A 9,350-nucleotide genomic window follows, 5' to 3' on the forward strand; every position below is an offset into this window, starting at 1 on the left:
ATGAACCAGCCGCTGGTGTTAATCCTGAAAATGATCTGACCGCTTTTTTGGAAGATTTCTCATCAAGAATTTGGATGACATATAGAAAAGGTTGGTTATTTGTTAAGAGGGACCAAATATATCTTTGTCAATTGGATTTTGAGAACTACTTGCAACCTGTAGAATGAAAAGTTTTTTTTACCAGAGCTTCTTTCACAGGTTTTGATGCCATTGGTGATTCAAGGTTCACTAGTGATGTTGGCTGGGGGTGCATGATCAGAAGCAGTCAGATGCTAGTTGCCCAAGTATAAATATATGCAATTGGAAAATTATAGTTGCCAGCAAATTTGCATTGTTATTTATCAAATATCAATATCTGATTGGTGAATGGTTAAATTCGCAGGCACTTCTTTGCCATCGTCTTGGGAGATCTTGGAGGAAGCCTTTACAGAAGGTAAGATTGGTTGATGTCGTAATCCATTATACAGACTCTCGTAGAAGGTGATGACGCTATTTAAATTTTCAATGTAGGGTTGCTCATGATGGTCCTCTGTTGATTATGCAGCCATATGATCCAGATTATATTCATATATTACATCTCTTTGGTGATTCAGAAGCATGTGCTTTTTCCATACACAATTTGCTTCAGGCAGGGAGAGGTTATGGCTTGGCAGCAGGGGCATGGTTGGGTCCATATGCGATGTGTCGCACATGGGAGACTCTTGCACGTATAAGGAGAGAGCAAGCCGAAGGAAAAGAAACCTTGACAATGGCTGTATATATTGTTTCAGGTGATGAAGATGGAGAACGGGGTGGTGCACCAGTCATTTGCATTGATGTTGCTTCCAACCTTTGTTCTGATTTTAATAATGCAGCAGGGGCATGGTTGGGTCCATATGCGATGTGTCGCACATGGGAGACTCTTGCACGTATAAGGAGAGAGCAAGCCGAAGGAAAAGAAACCTTGACAATGGCTGTATATATTGTTTCAGGTGATGAAGATGGAGAACGGGGTGGTGCACCAGTCATTTGCATTGATGTTGCTTCCAACCTTTGTTCTGATTTTAATAATGGTGAAGTTGCTTGGGCACCAATTCTTTTGCTGGTTCCACTGGTTCTTGGACTAGAAAAAGTCAATCCTAGGTAAATTTGAAATATAACATTCTCTTTCTTCTTTTTTTCTGAATGGACATTTGAGCTATTGAGTTTTGTGTGAATTTTCTGAATATCACGTGGTAGGAAGATGATATGATGGTAATGAATAGTTGCATTTTCTTTTCTTTCTTTTCTTTTTTGGTTTTTGTTTTGCAAGTAGAACTTTTGCTATGCAATGAAGGGATGTTAATTGTCATCAATGTTTTTATATTATTATGAGTTTGCATTTTCTTTGGCCAGTGAGTCTAATTCTATTGTATTGTGCGCGTGTTTTGGTTTCTCTGCCAGTGAAGAGGCTGTCCACATCAGAGTTTTAACTTATTCTATTGTTAACCTTTTACTGCCTCTTATTCTATTGTTAACCTTTTACTGCCTCTTTCCTTATCCAGTTCCACCTTGCACTTTCCTATAAATGTGTTTTGGCATTCTACTCCTTGCGATATTATATTTGAAAAACATTTAGCTTTCCAATTTTATATATGAGCATAATCTACTGTTATCTATTAAGTTTTTGATGGATAGATGAATCAACCAGCTGGATGGATGGAGCAAGGGAAGCTACCCTCACAGACTAACTATTTCAGTTCATCAGAACTCCTAGTCACTTTGAATACCTTTGTTTAGATGGATATCATGATACATGAAGCATTTTCTGCTACCAAATGATTAGTTACTTGACTATATAGTAATTTATGGTCATTTTATGTAAACTTTAATGATTTATTCTGTGACAAACACAAACAAGAATCTAGGAAATACAGTGGTTTTTAAGGTATGGCTCGCACTAAGATGGTAACGGGCCAACGGCAATATTTCTTCATAAAACAATTATGGAATTCAAGTCAAGTGCACAGCTTAATTACCTAGTTATTTGATTGAGGTACTTTTAATTGGAGGTATGTCAGCAGGTTTTCTGACTTTGGTGGCAGTTTCATGGTTCCTTATAAGTGGCTTCAGAAGCCTGACCTTGGACATTGGCTTTATAAAAATGATGATTCAAAAGGCGACAAACATTATAGCCTGTGGAGCGTCAAGACTTCCAAGTTTCTCAATTGTGTGCTACTTTAAGTAGAGTATTATAACAATGGTATCAATGGTGGGCAGAATTTCTTTATGTAATCTCACAAGATAGCTTTTGGGTAATAAACAAGTATTTCATGCTTGACATTGAAAATGTTACCAAAGAACATGTTGGAAAGAGATCATTCCTTGTGTTCTCCTTAATCTGATGAAATATAATCTACACCAAAGAAGATGCTGCAAGAGCGGGTTTAATCCTAATTTGGGCAGTAATACTACAATATTATTGGAGTTTCTTTGTTCGCTCTCAAACCCATGTAGCAACAATATATTGAAGACTTTTCAAACCGAAGATTGTAACTGATCTTCTTCTTCACTTATTATTACACCTGCTTTACCCGTTTCCCAAATGTAGTCATTGACCATTAGTTCCTTGTCGGTTACATCATAGGATTCTCTTCGACACATGTAGTTATTTGGATGCTACTGTTATAATTTGGAAATATGTTTGAAAACTTTTGTTCCTCATCAATTATTGGCTTTCCAAATATACACCTACTTTTGTGTTAAGGAAAGTTGTCTATCCAAGGAAGGAAAGATGGACAAATGGGACTAATTGGTTCTAATTAACCCTCTTGCCCAACGACTTGCATATGTATGCCCTGTGTGGAGGGAGAGGAAAATAGCTTTAGGGATGGATATTATGTATCTCTAACTGATTTGTTGGCACTAAAAGTAAATTCATTTCTTCTTTGTCTTGAATCAAGGTTTGTCTGTTATGATGCCACCTTTTACACAAATCTCTATGCATTTTAGAGCCTACAAATTATTTATCTTCTAAATATCTATGGGAATGTCTGCATGACGGGGCATGCGCTTATTTTACGCTTTCCATGTTTCGATTGTTCTTATATACTTGTCTTTCTTATACGGTACTTATTATACCTTATATACCAATAAATCTCCATTTTTATATTTTCAGAAATTATCACATGTTTCAAGTTGTGCAATGTATGAAAAGTACTTTTATGTATTTTTGTTTAAAGTTCTTAGTTGGTATGTGATGTCTTAAATGTGTATATATACATATATTTTACTTATCAGGTATATCCCGTTGCTGCGAGATACATTTACATTTCCACAGAGCTTAGGTATCTTGGGTGGAAAACCAGGGGCCTCAACATACCTTGTAGGCGTTCAAGATGATAAAGCACTGTACCTTGATCCTCATGAAGTGCAGCCAGTAAGTTAAATGTTGTCTTCAATGTGAACCATTTAACGTTGTCCATTTTTGCTGCATTCTATTATAGTAGTTTTAGAAATTCTTTAGCTTTTTGTGTTTATCAAGTAACATGACATAGTAAAGATAACTTATATATGCTGTATATTTTATTGTCTTGCAAAATTTTCTTGATTATCAATTTTAGTACTTCAAGTCTGTCCAAAATGAAAAGCTTCCATTTTCATCTCATATGCTTACTAAAAAAACGCCATTATCCCATTTCTTTGCTAAAGTTAGTCATCATACTTCCCTTTCTTGGATAAAGATTGAATTCACACTGAAACATATTCTTCATGTTGGAGTTAACATGCCCAGTGCTTCTGTGCAATCAAGAAGATGGTTTGTGTTATGATTTAAGGTATTTTATTTGGGTGTCATATGTTGCCCATCATTATCTGTCCAAAATTGTAGTTTGGTGTTTGCCTCTTGATCATTGCAACAGTTAAATCCTCTTGATTAGACTTTATTTTCTGTAGATTTGTGTGTGTGTGAGGTGACCCAAAAAAAAAAAAAAAGAAAGAGAGAACCTACGCAAATGAGTTAAGCCTGCACACCCTTGAATACTGACTTTTACCGCTTTCTATCTCTTCCATAGGATTGATTCTGATTCAAGTTCACTTGTAGAACTGCAATGATCTTATCTGCATTCTAAAACCCAGTCCTAGACGTCCATATTTCTCTTTTCATGGTACACTTTTGAGTCGCCATTCGTTAACTTGTCTGTCCTGCAGAAAATCCTAAATGATGCACCAAATTTCACTTGAATTTTCCATAGCTTTGTTTTCCACTCTTGGGAGACTAGGATCTCGACTCTGATTTCTTGTCATTATATGCAAGAACTATAAGTCACATGCGGACAGACCCACATACAGGAAATTATTTTTGGTTTACAATTATGCTGCGTTTCATCTTCATTATTATTATTATTATTATTTTACTTCTTTAAATTACTAGTAAGTTCACCTTTTCTCCCTCTTGAGAGATGCATCAGTTACTATCTATTTCCCGCTAGTTTCCTGCATGTAGGAAGACAAAAGTATCTTTTTGCAAGTAATATTTTTAGGAGCTTTACTGTGTATCAGCTGTGAGCATAAGATGTCACACCTATACAGGTAGTTGAAATAAAAAGCGATAATTTGGAGGCTGATGTTTCTTCGTATCACTGCAGGTATGTTGTGCTCTCCTGTAAATTTACTGGAGGTGTTTAGGTGTTCTGTTCTGCAATATAGTAACTTTTTTGCACTTACTATCATTTTTCTTTTTCTTTTTGTAGCACTGTTCGCAACCTGCCCCTTGACCAGATAGACCCATCTTTGGCCATTGGTTTCTATTGCCGAGATGAAGGTAGTGTATGTTGTTTGTAACGTCATTGAATTTAAGATAGGGTAAATTTAGTAAAGCTGCCATGAACTTTGGAGTTCTGCATAAATTACCATAAAAAATTTTGCTATCAAAAACTGCCATGACCATTTTTCACTAGACTATATTTCTTCACAGCAGTCAGGATAAGTGTCATGTGCTTTGCCCGTGACATATTTTGGACAAATTTTCCCTTGTCTACTTTGTATATCTTCTGTATCATCCTTATAAACTTTGTAGGTTGATAAATCTAAATAAGGATAGTTTAGACCTTTTTCAGCAAAGATGTTAACACCATTAGCAACAACTTCCAATAGTTTGTGTATTCTCTTTAGTTTTGTACGTTCACGGTAGCTGGAAGTTTGGGGTTTTTGTATATATACCCCTTAATCATACGTATTTACAAAACTACCCTCCCAAAAATCTCATTGTTTGCAAAATTACCCCCAAATCATCATTTTTGGAAAAAAGTTCCCCCCAACTCAACGAACTCGTCAACTTTCATAGGCTAATATGCAACCGCAGCGTTAAAATTTCAACCAAAGTGAATTTTTTACTCATCAACCAAAGTGAATTTTTTACTCACCATATTCAACAAAGTTGATCAAATATTCAAAACGTGGTTTTCTACGCATGCGGCCTGGGAGCGCTTAATGATTAATTGGTTTATGCGGCAATTAATCGAATTGTTGCTTAGCCTAAAATTCCCTTCCTCGTGCATAATATGATGGGATCACAGGAGGATTCGGGTGCAAAAGCCTCGGAATCCTAGACCCGGGCTCGGTGAAGGGATGGGTAGCTAGCCCGAGCAGCTAGCTGTAGAATTATGCGCTTTTGAATTTCTTAATATATATTTATTATTCATCTTATGGTCAAATATATAAAATTTATGAAAATAGAAAACATACTTAGAAAAAAACCAACAAAAATGCAACTTAACAGTTAGTAACTAGTTAAGTACTGAAAAGTTCAACCCATACATCAAAGTAACTAGATACCAATAAAAATAGTTAAATTAAACACTTAAACTAAAATTAAAAGTTCATAAACTAAGAATAAATCATCTAGTCATCCTCTTCATCCTCATAACGAATGTTATCATCCAACTCTTCTTCGGAAGGAGCCTCAAAATCATCATTGTCATCCTTCTCACCTAAATCCTAAACTAATTTTTTAAAGGTTTTCCCAGAAAGTCATGAACAAAAGTGTGACTTATGTTCTGCCGGCACCATATAGATGTTGATCACATTGGTAGATCATATTAAAATAAGGATAAATTTCATAACAGCCTTGGGTTGTTTCTCATGAAACCCCCTTAACATAGTTTGTATCACCGAATATAAAAATTTGGGGGTGTTTCTCACGATGACTCCTACTGGTGACGATAGTCTATGTCCTACCATAAATATTGGCACAATCATAGCTCATATTAAAATAAGAGTAAATTTCATAAAGCTCGCCAAAGCTTTAGGGCGTTTCGCACGAGACCCCCTGAACTTTATTTGTTCCACTAAACACCCAAGATATTGGCGGTGTTTTCCATGGTGACACCCGCCAGCGACAGCGGTTTATGCCCTATTATATATGTTGACCACGATTGTATCTTATATTTAAATAAATATTGTGTATATCAGGAAACAAGATCATATAAAATTAGCTATGTAGTAAAATAAGTAGGACGTTATAGATATGTGTTTCATGATCTATATATACCAAGTCCAATATTTTTTAAGAAAATTATATTAAAGACAAAGCCATTATAAATATGTCTTCATCCTCGCACCAGAAATAGAAGAACCACTACCATTCGAAAAATAATGAATGATCGTGATTTAAGTTGACAACCATCCAAATACTAAATGTAAATATGAAAGGAGTTAAATTCATATTATCATTGTTTTCTACCAAATGAGATTTTCTCTCAAAGAGAGGGAGTTTATCAACTGAATCTTCTACAAATAATCAATGTCATATGACCCTACAAAGACATCCTGAGAAAAGTTACATTAGTTTGAGTATACAAAAAGGAAAAGGGAAGAATTGGATACATCTGAATAACAACTACACTTCTATTTGTTCTACTGAATCCCCCTTTTCTTGAGGAGAACTTTGATTGCATAGAAACAGAGTGCTAATATTGTTCTCATCTTTTCTAGAATAAGTGATTCCCTCTGGAGTATAATATCTTATCCACCTTCATAACTCCTAGTGATACGAAAAACCCATTTTAACATTTTTTTCAGAAAAAAAGACCTTAATCTATCAATTTATGTTGTGCTTATATTTAAGAATTTGGATTCTCTCTATTCCATTTAACTTTGATAAAAAAAACTTAGACATTCGAAGAAAGATTCATTCTGCAGTAGGAATCCAATTTGCTCATTATAAAATTATACTCAACTACATTTGGCAAAAATCTGTATTTTAATTCAAGATATATGTCAATGCTAAAGGATCCAGTTTGGAATAAGAACTGATGTGAGACAAACACAAGCATAAAAGAAAAACTCAAGACAAGGAAGAAAAACACAACACGGAGCTAATTAGAAGATAATAATTCATATATAGAAGTTATATATTGTATTAAGAAAAGAAACTAACAACCATCCATGCATACATAAAAGCTAAGCAAACGTAAACAAAGGCACAAACTAAGTACTAATTATAACCAAAGTAGCAAACTAAAACAAGGGGGAACCTAACTAAACCTAATGAAAGAAAAGAACAATCATCATCATAAGGAAACGTCAACACCCAGCGTCACCAATAAATTGAAGAACCGCCATCACCAAGCTCCCTGAGAATATCTCTCAATCCTTATCTATGTTACCCGGGTACTTCTATAATGAAGCCGTACCCGTACCGGACACGTACCCGTACCGGACACGTACCCATACCGGACACGTACCCGACACTTCCCCATACTGAAACTTCATGGACACTTCTTGAATATATGCATGCATTTATTATAACATGTACTCAATTATACAATATATGTGTAAATTTAAAACACTTGTCAAAGACTTCTTGGAAGTAGAGCTTACACTTCACATCCGTCGTTTCAAACTAATGAGATATGGGTCGAGTTCGTTTCAGTCCATACCTAAGATCACAACTATATAGTTAATGGGTCATTTAGATGTCTAGTAAAAAAATGAGTAGTTTACAATTCACGATAATCAATATGATAAAAGAAACTCAAGAATGTGATCGGAATTTTAATTCTAATGAAACATGAAGCTGGAAAAAATTATCTCATGTACATTATTAATTCAATATATATATGTAGTCGTGTCCCCGTACCCTACATTTTATAGTTTTGATGTGTCCCCTACTCGTATCCGCACCCGTACCAATACCTGTGCCCGTTTCCATGCAACTTAGATCCTTATCCTTCTTGTTCTCCTCTTCCTCTTCATCCTCCTCTTCTTCATACTCCTCTTCATTCTCGTCTCTACAGTCTACATTATTATAATAACCATCATTCATATCTTTGAGCTGATCCGCTACTCGAAATGAAATGCTCTCATCAAACTCAAAATTGTCTCTCTTATTCGTCTAAGATGTTCTTGTGGTTGGCTATGTTGTTGATCACACTGTAGTTAGAGTGGTATGCATCGTCTCGCTCACAGATGAGACGGTGTGGTCAAATACTCCTCTATGACACACAAAAAACGAACCTCCGGCCAGCTTGAAGTCTCGTTGTGTTCGGATCCCCGTGAGGTACTCGTTTATTATTTCATTATCTTCACATTGTTGAAGATGTTCTTCTTTCCAATCTGTGTCATTGTAGTTTCCTTTCTTTCGCATCTACACGTTTCTTCTCTTCGGTTATGGCCTTGTTGTTTGAGCGTGAGTATGATATGTTGGTTTGGGAGGAGTTTGAGAAGAATAAGAAAAGAAATGAGTTGAGAATATGATGGGAGAGTTGGCCCTATTTATAAGAGCTTATTGATGTAATTAGATTGAAGGGGAGAGACTCTATGTAACCTACAAGGCACCCCATTATTTTCATAATTACTTGCACGAGAAAATTTCAAAGAATTTGCGGGTTTCAAAAGAATTTGCGGGTTTCTCGTGCTAAAATTTTCATGAGCAATTATGACAAAAGCAAATCTCTTTCCTCATATGTCTTGCCTATGGAGTCAATTCATTTCACTTGTTTGTGGTAGAAAATTGTGGGATTGGAAGAATCATTTCTCTTTTACTAGTGGAACTCTAATTTTATTAATTAATATGACGTCGTAAAAGATCTCCACTTTTTCATTCTCCTTCTCTACAACATTGTCCACCTTCCAATGCAATACTTTTGAATCATCATTAGCCAAAAGGATGTAATTCAAAAAAGCATGCCTTGAATTGACCTTTGATGGCGACAAGATGGTTTGTTGGAGATAGAAGCTTTGATTGGTTTGAGATCTAGTAAGGATCGTCAAGGACTTTGTAGGGAGACTGTCGGTGAGTTTCTGCGACGACGAGAGAAATACAGGAGAATAGATAGAGGAAGCTTCTTCAGAAGGTGAACAAGGAAGATTTGTCAGAGGGAATCATTGGG

At 35.6% G+C, this 9,350-nt stretch overlaps 1 protein-coding gene across 1 annotated transcript in view; it reads left to right on the forward strand.

Moving 5' to 3' along the window:
• LOC109819865 (cysteine protease ATG4B-like) overlaps positions 1 to 9,350 on the forward strand; it is an 11,734-nt gene that overhangs the window by 1,379 nt on the left and 1,005 nt on the right. The window contains 9 exon segments of the mRNA XM_020385817.1: positions 1 to 7; positions 10 to 90; positions 199 to 284; positions 383 to 433; positions 545 to 770; positions 972 to 1,122; positions 3,259 to 3,397; positions 4,549 to 4,604; positions 4,710 to 4,780. The exon segment at positions 1 to 7 is cut by the window's left edge and continues 366 nt beyond it. Of these exon segments, the coding sequence (XP_020241406.1) occupies positions 1 to 7; positions 10 to 90; positions 199 to 284; positions 383 to 433; positions 545 to 770; positions 972 to 1,122; positions 3,259 to 3,397; positions 4,549 to 4,604; positions 4,710 to 4,780 (868 nt within the window).

This window comes from Asparagus officinalis, chromosome 1, assembly GCF_001876935.1.
Source record: "Asparagus officinalis chromosome 1, Aspof.V1, whole genome shotgun sequence".
Taxonomy (NCBI): Eukaryota; Viridiplantae; Streptophyta; class Magnoliopsida; order Asparagales; family Asparagaceae; genus Asparagus; species Asparagus officinalis.